Source organism: Amphibalanus amphitrite, unplaced genomic scaffold, assembly GCF_019059575.1.
Source record: "Amphibalanus amphitrite isolate SeventyFive unplaced genomic scaffold, NRLGWU_Aamphi_draft 000207F_arrow, whole genome shotgun sequence".
NCBI lineage: Eukaryota > Metazoa > Arthropoda > Thecostraca > Balanomorpha > Balanidae > Amphibalanus > Amphibalanus amphitrite.
The window spans coordinates 489,130-503,608 of NW_024881702.1; the positions used below are offsets into that span (position 1 = coordinate 489,130).

Here is a 14,479-nt window from a genome sequence, read left to right on the forward strand (position 1 = left end):
CACTTGCTCCACCATCGAAACCACGCGATCGCGGAACTTTTCCACTGACTCAGATTCACTTTTCCGACTACGAAATAGGTCCAACATATATGCATCTCGGTATGGCTCACTCACTTTAGTCAGAAAAGCTTTAATCTTGACAAAGCTCTTTCGATCTGCTTCGGGGCAGTCCGTGAGAACACTGTTCCCAACGCCAAGCAGTGCCGGAAAAATGCGCGCTCTCACCGCGTCGTCCCACGAATTCGCAGTCGCCACTGCATCGAAATACTCCAGGTACTCCGAAATTGAGCAGTGCTCACTCTTGGGCTGGGGTGGCACTATCACCGCCACTGCACCCGTCACCACTCCCTCACAGTCACCGGTCGTCGGCATCGCGCGGGTCTCAGTCTACGGAGCGCCCTCCGCCTGCCACCAGATGTAGCGGTCAACTGTTTATTGCTCTCACAGGTCACGACACCAGCGCCACCAGTGGCCGCTCCGTACACTACACATCTCCAATACTCTGTTTGTACCACATAAACTAGTATGTGGTTTATACTAAACTAGTATGTGTACAGGGAAAATGAATGCATAGGTGTATTGTCACATGCATTGCACATGTTTCCTGAAAAACTTATACAAATCCACCAATTCATTCATCATCTTCTTCCTCTTGTCTGGACACATGCATATTTTGAGGTGGATGGGGTGCTAAGGGACAGGGAAGAAAAAACAAAAAATAATATCTAAATAAAATTTTATAAAGTTTTCTTTCAGTAGGCATGGAAAACACCTAATTCCACATAAAATGCTGGCAAGTTCATGCTTTTATCTCTATCACATCTTAACCCGCGCCGGGCCGGAAGTGTTTGAACACCCCCCTGCGGGTTTTCGCAGATATCTCAAAAATGGCGGCGCCGTTTTTGGCACACCTGTTCGTGCATCTATTCCGCACATGTTGTGAAAATTTCAGACCCAGGTCGCCTTAGGTCAGGTCACCAGGTCACGCCAAGTGACCTCACCTCAGAAAAAAATAAGAATGCTCGTCATAGCTACACCAACTGATTGATTGCCTTGAAACTTTCAGCGATTGATCAGAGCAGCATCAGGGGCGGATCCAGGAAAACTCCAAGGGGAGGGTCATGAATCGAAGTGGTGCCCCTACCTATACCCAAAATTAAAAACTCAACGGATTTCGTCCACTTCATTTTGGTGGTGCCCCCATTTTCAGTTTTTTATTTTTTATTTTTTATTTTTAGTCAGTATCTTAACTCTTAGCCACAACCACATTTACCAATTGTAAGCAAGTATATATGAATGTGCTATGTGTATATATGTTGTGGACGCTGAGTAGTGAGAACTTACCAGGAACGTTATCAGGTAAATTACCTGATAACGTTGAGGTAAGCAAATCGTTGTCAGTCCGACGAACTTGACCCTGGCGTCTAAAGGGTCTGTCCTTGACACTTCAGGCTTGTCAGGGGCACCAAAGTCCTTCCAGGGACACCACAAACCTGTCAGGGGCACCTACGGCCTTGTAGGGGCGCCACAGGCCCGCCAGGGGCACCACAGGCCTGCCAGGAAGCAGGGGCACCACAGGCCTAGCAAGTACACACGACAGGCCTGTCAGGGGCACAACGGGCCTGTTGGGCCCATGAGCACCCCTAGGGGCAGGGGCACCACAGTCCTTCCAGGGACACCGCAGACCTGTGAGGGGCACCAGCGGCCTAGCAGGGGCACCAGTCAACACAGGCCTGCCAGGGGCACCACAGACCTGCCAGGGGCACCAGAGGCCTGCCAGGAGCACCACCGACCTCGCAGGGGTAACTTGGGCCTGTCAGGGCCCAGGGGCACCACGGGCCTGTCGAGAGGCACTTCAGGCTTTTCAGGGGCACCATAGTCCTCTCCGTGCGCAGGGGTAGCAGGGGCACCAGAGGCCTGCCAGGGGCACTACAGGCCTAGCAAGGGCACCACTGGTCTATCAGGGGCACCACGAGCCTGTCATAGCCAGGCCCAGGCATCTCAGGCTTGTCAAGGCCCAGGGGCACAACAGGTCTGTGAGGGGCACCAGCGACCTAGCAGGGGCACCAGTCAACACAGGTCTGCCAGGGGCGCCACAGACCTGCCAGGGGCACCACAGACCTGCCAGGGGCACCAAAGGTCTGCTAGGGGCACCACCGGCCTCGCAGGGGCACCTTGGGCCTGTCAGGGGCACCACGGGCCTGCCGAGGGGCACTTCAGACTTTTCAGGGGCACCAGTCCTCTCCGGGCGCAGGGATACCAGCGGCCTAGCAAGGGCACCAGAGGCCTGCCAGGGGCACCAGAGGCCTAGCAAGGGCACCAGAGGCCTGCCAGGGGCACCACAGGCCTAACAAGGACACCACGGGCCTGTCAGGGGCACCTCAGGCTTGTCAGGGCCCAGGGACACCACAATCCTTCCAAGGGCACCGCAAGCCTGTCAGGGGCACCAGAGGCCTGCCAGGGGCACCACAGGCCTAGCAAGGGCACCACTGGCCTGTCAGGGGCACCTCAGGCTTGTCAGGGCCCAGGGGCACCACAGTCCTTCCAGGGGCATTACAAGCCTGTCAGGGGCACCAGAGGCCTAGCAAGGGCACCACAGGTCTGCCATGGACACCACAGGCCTGCCAGGGGCACCACCGGCCTTGCAGGGGCGCCTCAGGCCTGTCAGGGGCACCACGTGCCTGCCGGGGACACTTCAGGCTTGTCAGGGGCGTTACAGTCCTGTCAGGGCCCAGGGGCACCAGGCCCGTGGTGTCCCTGCTAGGCCTGTGGTGCCCCTGGCGGTCCTGTGGTGCCCCTGTCAGGACTGTGATACCCCTGATAGGCCGGTGGTGCCCCTGGCAGGTCTTTGGGCCCCCGGGCCTCAAGGGGGGGGGCCATGACCCATGTGACCCCCCCCTTGGATCCGCCCCTGAGCAGCATTACCTATAAAATGTATATCTCGGAATTTTGATATCTTTGACCTAAGGTCAGGTCAATTTTGCGGCCCCTCCATTATAAGTCAATGGGAGAAAATTGAAAAGCGTCTGTTTTGCATGAACGCTATTCTAGACACTCAAACATCGAGATGTAGGTAAAATTGACACACAACCGGAAAATGGCAACTGTGACCCCTCGTTATGTCCCCGAGGTCATCTCAGGTCACGAACAGAATCTAATAGTTTTTCGCTAATAACTTCTGATAGAGACGTGCTAGAGCGCTGAAAACGCCTTAGATTTGTTCGGCTCAACGTTGCGGATCGACTGATATGCAACATGATCTTTTCCGGTCAGGTCATGACCTTGACTTGAGGTCAAATTTGACCTTTCAAGAAGTTGACCTTTCAAGGTCAAATAATAGTTCATTCGACGCGTCTCGACTAGAGGGACACGATTCTGGCAAAAGAAATGTCATGGCTCTTTTGAGTCAAAAGTTATTGCCGAAAAAAACGTTTTTCGTAAAAACGGCTATTTTTGGAGTTTTTGCCCTCTGGAGGCTAAACCGTTGACCTGAGGTCAAATCTGAGAACATTACTCAGAAAGGCCTGTAAAAGGGCTATCGAATGCGCTTTTCCGCGGCGCTGTAGCTATATTGGTTCCTGAGATAGCCGTTGGAACTTTCCAAAATGTTGAAAAAGTCAACATTTTACCTTTGGTGACCTCTGGTGACCTGACCTTTGACCTGACCCAAAAAATGACTGAAGTGTTTTCGTCCTTATTTTGGACGTTCTTTCGATTGCCGCTTACCGCGTGTCGCTCCGTGGCCCAGGAGCCGAGTTAGAAGGGGGGGGGGAGTGTTCAGACACCCCGGCCCGGCGCGGAATCTCAGAGCACCGGCCCGGCGCGGGTTAAGTTATATAACAAAACACCTCAAAACTCTCTTAACACTCTTTTACAATGATGGTTAAATGAAGACTGATGTACAGGGTGAGCCATAAAGATTTACCCATCGATAAATTCACTTTATTTCCAAACGGGTTGGCGTAGGTATGCCATCTTTTGCATATATGTCGCAAATTTGTCTCCAATCCTGACAGTGTAGCTCATTTTGTATATGCTCGTCCACTGTCTCTGCTACGCTCCTGAAATGCGAGGTCGTCTTAACGCACATCCGCCGCTCCTGAAATTCAGGAATCACCACTGGGTGTTGGCTGCTGAACACTCCTTGGTCTAAAGAATGCTGGGCACAGTATATCCCCGACTTCAGCCCCACGGGCTTCGCAAACTGAAATATCCTGAAAACCCGACTCTACCGAGTCCCTGAAACACCGCAAATGACATACGGCGCAGCATTGTTATAGCATGGGTGACCGAGGAAAATAAGTGAAAAGACGGTGCGGCGGCCGCGTGCCATAGTGCTCTTGCGTCTCGGGCGCGTAACATAAGAAGAATGCAAGCATACAGAAAACAGACTACATTTATTAGTTACGAGATGACGTTGTTATATGTATGTAAAAGATGACATAGCTATGTCAGCGCGCCTTGAAACAAAGTTAAATTTTCGATGGGTAAATCTTTATTGCTCACCCTGTAGGTAAATGTGATTCCATCATAGAAAGGCCAAAAACAAAGAGGGCAGCATAATGACAAGCGACTAGCTTCAAAATGGGTTTTCGTTGATGACAGAAGGGTACGTTTTGGTTCTGTTTACCTTATAATTAGCACATTTTCCCGAAGCGTAAATGCATTTCATGTAAATGGCTAAAAAGGCCATTAGTGGTGAATGAACCTGACTGGTTTTGTGGCAGAATACGCAAAACATTTCAATAAATAAATTGTGTGCCCTTTCACACCCCAACTGTGGGTATTTGATGACCATTTCTTGGAATACTATAGGTGTCCCTTTACACCCCACATTGAGGTGCTAAGGGACAGTGGTGAAAAGTAATAAAAAATAATATTCAGGTACTTATTTATTTATTTATCTATTTGCATAATCGCCAACAGAGCAATTTCCACTTAGGTACAGGCGAAGTCATAGGCCTAAAATAAGTAAATCACAAAAAAACAGCACAACATATAATATAATGCTGAGTACAATAGTACCTACCCTACACGTTTAAAAATATACAGTAAAAATGCACACAATAAAATGAGCAAAGGACAGCCCACCAAGTACCTCAATAAGAATAAGAGGCATAATAAAAGCCAGTAAATCTATATACCTTAACTATAGTAAGTGAGCCCAGGCTAAAAGCAAAACACATTGTACGTAAAGTGTAAACTATGGTAAACTGTGAGTAAAAAAAAAACGTCTCATCGGCAAACTACACATTCAAAGACGAGACGTATAACTTTACATGGGCTCTAAACGTACACAGGGTATCACTAAACACATCGACTGGTGTAACATTGGCAAGAAACACATTCATCTCATTCGGTATCCTGCAGAATAGCCCGAACTTAATTAGGGTAAGGGCGGGTAAGAGGACGCGGGCGATAAGAGTACGCATCAGCTGTTTCGGTTGCCTAGCAACGCGGGTTTGTCGAGTTCATGAAGTGACATGAAGCCGCCAGTACGTGTTTGTCACCAACGGAACGTGAACGTTGTGCGGCGACGCTGTTGAGTTTAAGGCGATGAATATTATTTTGGAGCGTTATGATATTATTATGGTATGGTACAATAATTTTGATACTTGGCGGTTGAGATAAGGTACATTTTCGTGATTGGTGTGGGAAACTTGTGAGGTTTTCTGGTGAAATACTGTGCAGTGCAATTTTCTGTTTGTGAAGTTTTACACAATGTTTCGGGGTTGTTTGTGCGCGAATTGCATGTAGGGTAAGAGTACGCACTGTTCATGAGGGTAAGAGTACGCAGAATTATACATTATATCGAATATACAGTAATATCAAATTATTGATATCACGCTCAATGACGTTTGTTTTGTAGGTATATCATCAATGGAGCACTGTGAGGCAGATGCGTACCCGAAAGTCTTCTAAATACGATTTATTTTCCCTTTTGATTGTACATTTTTAGTCACATGACTTGATTATTTCTTGATTTATAGATATGCAATATTTATTTTATGTTTTTTTTCTTTTTTGATACTAGAATTAAATCAAATGTCTTCTGAGTTTGATGTTAAGCATTTGGACAGTAAAAGCTGCCTATAGGTGTATGTTTATATGCTTGCGAACTCCACCTGCATGGTGTGCGTACTCTTAAACACCGTATGTGGTAAGAGTACGCAACAGCAGCGGTTCAGAAAACGCCAGTTTTAGACCACTTCCATTTACGCTGAAGGATCGTTGCCTCATGGGTTGATGGCGAATTCAATGAATTTTAATTTGCCATATTTGCGATTTCTTTCTTTCAAATATTTAACAAATGAGAGCAAAAAATCCACTAAGTGCGTACTCTTATACGACTTCACCCTATATTTACCCTCGCCCGCGGCACAGTGAAGAGGGCGTTTGTGCGGGTCGGTCGAGCCGGCACATGAAGGGGGAAGGATTGGAGCCTGGAGGAGAAGCGAGGAGTTGTACTTTGAGCGGACTACATTGCAAAGGAATATCAGATCATGTTGCACTCAAGGCCATCTATAGAAGGTACAGTCACTCCCCCGCCGACCAATCAGAGACAGATCCTGAGTGACGTCACCCCTGATGCTCGAAAGGGGTACTCCATTCCTTTACAACGTAAAAATGACTAACTTCATTTGAAGATTGTTGGTGACACTCTACACATATCGCTCAACCATTGATGTCATTGGAAAGTCCAACTAATTTTCTAGCGATAAAAAAGAGCAGCAATATGCTAAGAAATGGCCGGTTTTGAAGATATAGACGATTTAAAAACCCTCTGCAGTTGCAGGAAAGCAACGTAAAAACGCATCGGGCTTATATTTTTACTATGAATAAATCATTTTTCAGTATGTTTTTAGATATGGTATCGATTTATTAAAGAACTTTATTACAATATTTTTATTACTTGGAACTTTATTTCAAAATAATATTTTCAAAAATGGCAACTGTTGGTAAGTAGCTTCGAAGCGATTGTGGCGCGCCGCGCCATTATTGTCCTGAGGCCCCCATATGATGTCATCAAAAGTGGAGTGACATGGGCCTGGTTGCACTCTTCGAGCGGCTAAGGATGGGAGGCGGAAATGCTGAAGGAGATCAGGGTAGGAAAGGGACTGTGTTTGACCAGTGGTGTGATGAAGGAGCTATGTATATAGGTATATATTTTTAAAACTTTAATGTAGCAGGCATGTAAAGCACCAAATTCCACATAGAATGCTGACAATTTGATGCTTTTATCTCCAACCCTTCTTGAGTTATATAACAAAACACCTCAAAACTGTCCCTTAACACTTCGTTTTACGGTATAATAATCATTTATGGAGTGAATAAACCATTCTCTTATGGTTACATGAATGCAGTGAAGCCAGTACACCCCCAGAAAATTGCATATTATCACGATAAGTTTAAGGTTAGTTTAATGAGCTTGGAGTAGACCAGGGGTCTATTTGGTGCTCATATCGTGAATTTGGGACAGGTATGACATGATCCAGCATTGGATGATCAAAAGCATGCGATAGCATGCTTTTGCATCCGGAAATTCCCATTGGTGGGGGGTGGGTCGCTGAAGAAAAGTTCGACCGAGCCTGTTTGTCAGTATGTGAGTATGTGAGTTTGTCCAAGCTTTTTTGGACCTGGAGTCAAAATGGGTGGACCGATCGGGACGAAAGTGGGACCGTTCGACTCGTCTCCGGCGAGGTAAACTCTTGGTGCTGGCCTCGGTTCGCTCAGTCATGGATGATATAACACTGGATTGGTGTCTCTTGGAAATTAACATTGGGATCCGCGACATTGGGATCAGGCCTGCCATCTAGCGAGAGAATTATCGTAAGTTAGGAGCAAGCCGAGTGAACGCCATCTCTCAGCATTATGACACACGTGGGTGTGGTGTGTTAGTTGGCTTGAAGTGCATATTCCCACGAGTTGGAGGTAATCTTACTTGACCTGAGACGACAACAAATGTCTTAAATGCTTGAAAGCCAAAAACGTCAAGCAGCCTTTAGGTAATAACGAAAATAAAATGCGTAAGACGGTGTGTATTGAAACGCCCAGTCTGATCGGCTTGTACGACCTTTTATGTGGTCATTTACTCACAAGGGTACAGCAGTTTGACAATATGTCATACATATTTGGTAGGCTTATTCCTTCTGCTCCGAATTTCGCCCGATTTTCTTCATCTTAGTTAATGTTACGGCACGTGCCACGTGCCAACTTAGGGGTGTCGAAATTGTTCCACATAAAGTAGCTCCGCAATGGCTGGGCCCATTACAGTAAAACTTCGTCAATAGTTAGGCACCCAGTGGCCAATGCATTTCCATGTGGCACTATGGGGGTGCTACTGCACGTGCGCACGTGCGGGGTGCCGCTTCCATATCTCAAGAACGGCTGGGCGGATAACACTCAAACTTGGTACACAAATGTCACATCGATGCTCGCACTGCATTGGACAGTGCTTACATTGGTGCAGAGTCATTAGGAAAACGATGAAATGAGATGCGTGGTGTTTATGCCTTTCTGTTCCAGCAGCTGATTGATCTGCAACAGGAGATCCCTGTTTGTGAAGGCTTCGTCTCCCTTTTCCATTCCTTGTTTAAAATAACATAACAATGTACGTACGAAGAAGATCACACATCAAAGTTGTTTTAGGCGGCTATCTTGCGTACAAGGGCGGCTGTTTTAGGCGGCTATCTTGGACCAGGGCTGCGGAGTTGTAGTCAGAGCCAGCGGTTCTGTTCCGACTCGAAGTCGGTTGATTTTTAAAAGCTGTAGTCTGAGTATGAGTGGAACGTCACCGAAAAGTCATCGACTCCACAGACTTACCAGGGCTGCAGAGTCGGAGTCAGAGCCGGAGTCTGTGTGAATCGATAGTTCTGCCCGGAGGAGTCGGAGTCGATATTTGAATACCGGAATCGGAGTTGGAGCCAAAGTCACTGAAATTTCGTCGACTACGCAGCCCTGGTTGGGTCCTTTTTATAGAGTGTCTTGAATTACATATTGAGCGACAATGACGCTAGCAATTCTGTTTAACTTTTTCATTATACTTATAGATAGTACTTACGTTCGTTTTGTTCTTTGATCCGGACAATTTGTTTGATTTAGGCCAAGTAAAGACTCATGTGAAAAATAGCGAAAACGACACGTGCTGGCGAAGTCTCCAATAACTCCCTGTTTCACGATTTAATGAGGAAATAACATGGAACTGCTTATCTTATTACTGACCCTGCACATAAATTTATTAATTTCTTCGCCTTTACTGGCATATAAAGACATAACCTGTTGAAAAATTGCACAACAAGCCTGCTACTACACCACACTCCCGTGTGTCACAATGCTAATCATCGGCGTTCACTCGGCTTGCTCCTAACTTACGACAATTCTCCCGCTAGATGGCAGGCCTGAGCTCAATGTCGCCAAAAACTGCGAAGACACCAATCCATTATTATCTCATCCATGGCTCAGTGCTTCGTGGCACATGCTATTCCGCTTCAAAGTTTCGGTGACACGAAATTTTTTGTCAAGGCTACAGGTAAACCCGAGGTCACAAAGTCACACTGGCGGGACACATCGGTAACACCTTGAACCAGTTTCCAGGGGGGTCACAGTCTGCGAGGGGTGCAGGCTGCACGTGCTGGGGGCGGAAAACCGTTTTGACGTGGGGTCCTCTGGTTCAAAGAAATTTTGAGCAATCAACTTCAACATCGGTTCAATGGTAGTCCCAGGCAAGGCCTCCAAAATAGTGCACATTTGGTTGAGCTAAACTCTGTGGTGCGAGCCCCCCTCCCCCTCAGTCACTCGCGTTATGGAAAATACCCCAGTCATGCGCGGGTTAAGGAATCTGTAAGGTCCTGAAGCGTCACCGTTCTATTCAATTCCTTCAACTGTATTTGTGAGAGCTTTTCCATATGTAGATCATCTACAAATTTCTCCGCCTCTGTGCAATCAATGGGCTGTTCAGTAAATAACTCAGAAAATTGTTGCACTAATATATCCATTATTTCTGTTTGTTTTGTTCGCCGTTCATTATTTGCATCACACAGACAAGCGATGTTTTTATTAACATAATTTCTTTTTTCTAACCCCAAGAAGTATGCTGTCGATTTATCACCTTCTTCGTACCAGCGAGCCCCGCTTCGTGTCACAATACCCTCCATTTTTTTATTTTCCTAAGGCCCTCTAATTTTTCCCTACAGACTGATAGTCTTGACTGTACCTACTTCGTCGGGCGTCTCGCCTTCTTCATGATCTTCCAATCTTTGAATTTCCTTCATTACTTTGAACTCTTCTTCTACTAACTTCCTACGTCTATGAATTGAATAGGAAATCGTTACAGTGCGCATGTTCAGAATCAGAGCTTCCCAAAATGCACTCCAGCTGATCATCACCTCAACTTCTGTTGGTTTTTCTCTGACAAAAGTAACTGAATAAACTGGAAGAGCATAAACTAAGGTCGTGTCCCTTATTGTCTTTTCTATTAATGGTACATATTCTCGATCCATTAGGAAAGATGTGTTCATTTTATAGAACCCAGACAGGCATTGTTAGTGACTGGGCCCTGTTGACAGACACTGCTAGTGACTGGGCCCTCACCCTGTTGACAGACACTGTTAGTGACTGGGCCCTGTTGACAGACACTGTTAGTGACTGGGCCCTGTTGACAGACACTGTTAGTGACTAGGCCCTGTTGACAGACACTGTTAGTGACTGGGCCCTGTTGACAGACACTGTTAGTGACTGGGCCCCCGGCCCTGTTGACAGACACTGTTAGTGACTGGGCCCTGTTAACAGACACTGTTAGTGACTGGGCCCTGTTAACAGACACTGTTAGTGACTGGGCCCCCGGCCCTGTTGACAGACACTGTTAGTGACTGGGCCCTGTTAACAGACACTGTTAGTGACTGGGCCCTGTTAACAGACACTGTTAGTGACTGGGCCCTGTTAACAGACACTGTTAGTGACTGGGCCCTGTTAACAGACACTGTTAGTGACTGGGGCTCTGTCCGCAGGCTCTGTATGAGGACGTCCGCTGCAAGTGCGTCTGTCCTAATCCGAATGTCGTCAATGGCTCATCATCGGATCGCAAACTCTACATTGCCAATGTCGTCCCAAATATGTGGTAAGTGTACATTTGGATTGTGGCCAATGGCCATGAAGCGTAGGGGAGAGTGGGGCACATTCGTGCAAAAAAATGGATAAATCCATATAACTGTTCTTTGGTTGGTGGTGGTTGGTGCAATGGCAAAAGTGATGATTGTAGTATGGAAAGGAACTATTCCAGATATTTTCCTCTTTAAAAGCTATCCTCTAAAATTATCGCTGTCGTGAAATTGAGAGATCGTTGGGAAATTCCACGACACGAGTAATGTCGTGAAATTGAGGGATCGTTAGAAAATTCCACGAGTTCGGCGCCAAGGGCGGCGCCACCGTGGGGGCAGTGGGGGCAGACTGCCCCCACTGGCAGGAGGCCGTGGGGGCAAGACTATGTTTTTGCCCCCACAAAATTTGGCTGATGTTGAAAAGGGAACAGAAGACCGGTGCAACATTCATGATAGGCGGTTAATAACATAATAGTGCGCCTGTTTTTGACGGTCCCCGTTATCAAGTGCATCAGCAGAACGTTCGTTCTCGGACCGTCTGTCGCATATCTCCTACTCCCACTCATGCTCCTCCTACTCTTTTTCATTTGCACCAGAAGGCTGCCCTCGAGCTTGACCTCGAGGAGGTTGAGAGGCAGCTTGTCAAAAGTCGGCCAGAGAAGAGATCACCCTCTTTTGGGAACCCTTAGACTGAGACTGAGCTCAGGGAGGTATGACAAAATGTGATATGTATGTATATCCGTGGGTTACCTGGAAATGTATGTGGGTCGCACTAATGGAGCTTATTCTGGTATATCAATCGTGTGTGAGAGAATCGCACTTTTTACGTACTACGGGAAAAAAGAGAACTAGGTACTGACTATTGTTTTGAAGAATACACCATTTTACATCTAGTTTTATAGTTTTATTTGCTCGCGACCTTAACCCGGCCGGGCCTGGGGGTAATCCCAACCACCGCAGTCCGCAGCCCGGGGGTAGCCCCCCTCCCCCACCTGTCTAACTCCGTAAATAAGGCAGTTACGGAAACAAAAATGGTAACAGACGAAAGATATCTACGAGAAGATTCTTAAAGCACCTAAACCTTTTGACCTCACGTCAATTTTCAAGGTCAGAAGTCGAGGTCAAAGGCAAAAACCGGTACCTTTGTAGTGGTCTCAAAGTACGTGTTCCAGAGGACGGCATGGTGCATAAAACCGGCTAAAATGCAGATGTTAAACGAAAGAAGAGAGTCTGGAATTCCCGTGATGTGAATAACATTCAAATTCAAGGTCACGGTCATGCTCAAAATTGACCACAAACTTTGCACTTTTTCTTATACTTTTTTTTCTCTTTCACTTATTCAAGACAGGCATAATAATTAAGACACGTTTTGCCATCCTGAGGCTCTAAACAAATGCTTTGAGCAAAATGGATGCCAGAATCGTAATCAGCGGCTACGAAATAATCACAAACGACCTTTCATGTGTCAGAGTCAACAAAAGTTCATTCGAGGTCACATGTGGTCAACATAAAACTTGACTTTTTCCAAACAATATATATGTCGACGCGACTCGACGAGACGGATGCGAAGGTACCACTGTCGTAGCTCCAGGACCATCATTTTTGTTGAAGTTATTTGCGAAAAAAAAACTCAAGTCCCAGCTCGAAGTCGTTGACCTGATCTCTGACCTCAGTTCACCAAAGTTACTTGCGTATTTTTTCTGGGTCAAATGCTACACAACTGTGCTCGTAATTTGTCTTTATCTCTAAAACTCTATTTTTGGCAGCTGGTTGAAGTTCACGTCTGTGGCGTCGAAGTTTGCCTAGAGAAATCGGCCCTGAGCCGTTATCAAGGAGGCTAGGTCCAAATTTTTTGCTTCAAAAGTTGTCAAGTTAATTGGGGATAAGGTACAGCAAGTTGCGTCTTTCTATTCCTAAGCGTTCGTGAGGTATCGCAAATATTCGCCAGTGGGAGGCGAAAAACGCTCTCCCCCCCCCCTTCAGCGCGGGCCCGCGAGGGTTAATGGTTCAGCTCAATACGCATGCATGAAACCTGAAACCATAATAACTTGAATGGCAACATCTAGGGGCAAGGTGTTCATGGATTTTGCAGATCGGCGTATCAGACAACAGTCGGGTCACCTCAAGCTTGCCCCCACTGGCGAAAATTCGTGGCGCCGCCACTGTTCGGCGCGAGGAATGTATTTTTCAAATGTGTGTTTTATGCGAGATAATGTGCTCAGAGAATAAAAAATGTACATGACGCCGATTACTTTAATTTCTTGGTGATGGTTTAACATGGTGGCAGCGGTGTGGAGTTAGTTTTATATCCAGAATTACGAATCATGGACGAAGAAGGAGCTGTCTCGGCGCCTTCGCCAAAAGTTTCAGTGGCGGATTTTCCGACTTATGACGGCTTTTCAAGGCCAGACGACTTCCTCGCTCAATGCAAGCGTCTCGGCGACCTGGGTGGGTTCACTTCAGACAAGTTGGGCATGATCGTCGCTACACGCTGCTCCGGTGAGGCTCTGCGTGTCGTCAATGAGACAGAAAGTTTGAACGGTGGCCTAACATTTACTTCATTGTGTGCGGAACTCATGAGTCATTTTTCGGACCAAACTTCCACAACACAAGCTGCTATGAAACTCTCACAGCTCCGGAAGCAACCACAAGAACGCGCTCGTGACTATGGCATATCAGTGCGGCGCTTGGTGCGACAGGCATGCCCCGATTTTTTCTGCACTAACGGCCAGGTCAAGAACATATGCAAGCCGGCCTATAGTGCCACATTGTACCGGCATTTTGTGGCCGGCCTAGACCAACACGACATCACCCTCTTGTCGCGTCTTAAAGTCACTACGTTCGAGGAAGCAATAGCTGAGTTATCGCGCGAGGAGTCACTACAAGAGTCTGTGCAGACAGCGCATGAATCTTCTTCAGTGCGCACAGCCCCAAGATCGGTTCAATGGGCCAATCCGATCAGTCGCAGTTCTTCACCGTACAGCGACGATGCAGCCCAGACCCAGCCCGTGATCCAGAGCCAAAGTAAGATCAGGCACCAATCTCCGGACGGGGTTGGCCCACACAGTCACCTACAGAAGCAGCAGGAGCGGCACCGGCAAAGTGGCTCGCCCTCCCCGCCCTGGCGGCACAGACGTAGTCCTTCGCCGCCTTACGAGAGTGATAACTCACATAGGTGGCCGGGCAGCCGTCGGAGTCCAAACAGAGCTCGCGGACGCAGCCCTTCACCATCTGAACCAGAACGGAACGACTACCACCGACAGCAATGGCAGCCTGGCTGGGATGACTATCACCAGCAGCAATTGCAGCCCGGACGGGGCGGCCGTTACTACTACCAGCAGCAATGGCCACCTGGACGGGGCGGCCGTGGCTGGCGAGGTCAG

General features: G+C 47.5%; 1 protein-coding gene across 2 annotated transcripts in view; it reads left to right on the top strand.

Annotated features, from left to right (window-relative positions):
* Nucleotides 1-14,479, top strand: part of LOC122385080 (uncharacterized protein CG1161-like) — a 63,396-nt gene that overhangs the window by 17,202 nt on the left and 31,715 nt on the right. For both annotated transcript variants that reach the window (XM_043373082.1, XM_043373081.1), the window contains exon 3: nt 11,007-11,116. In XM_043373082.1, coding sequence (XP_043229017.1) covers nt 11,007-11,116 — 110 coding nt within the window. The remainder of the gene's footprint in view (nt 1-11,006; nt 11,117-14,479) is intronic.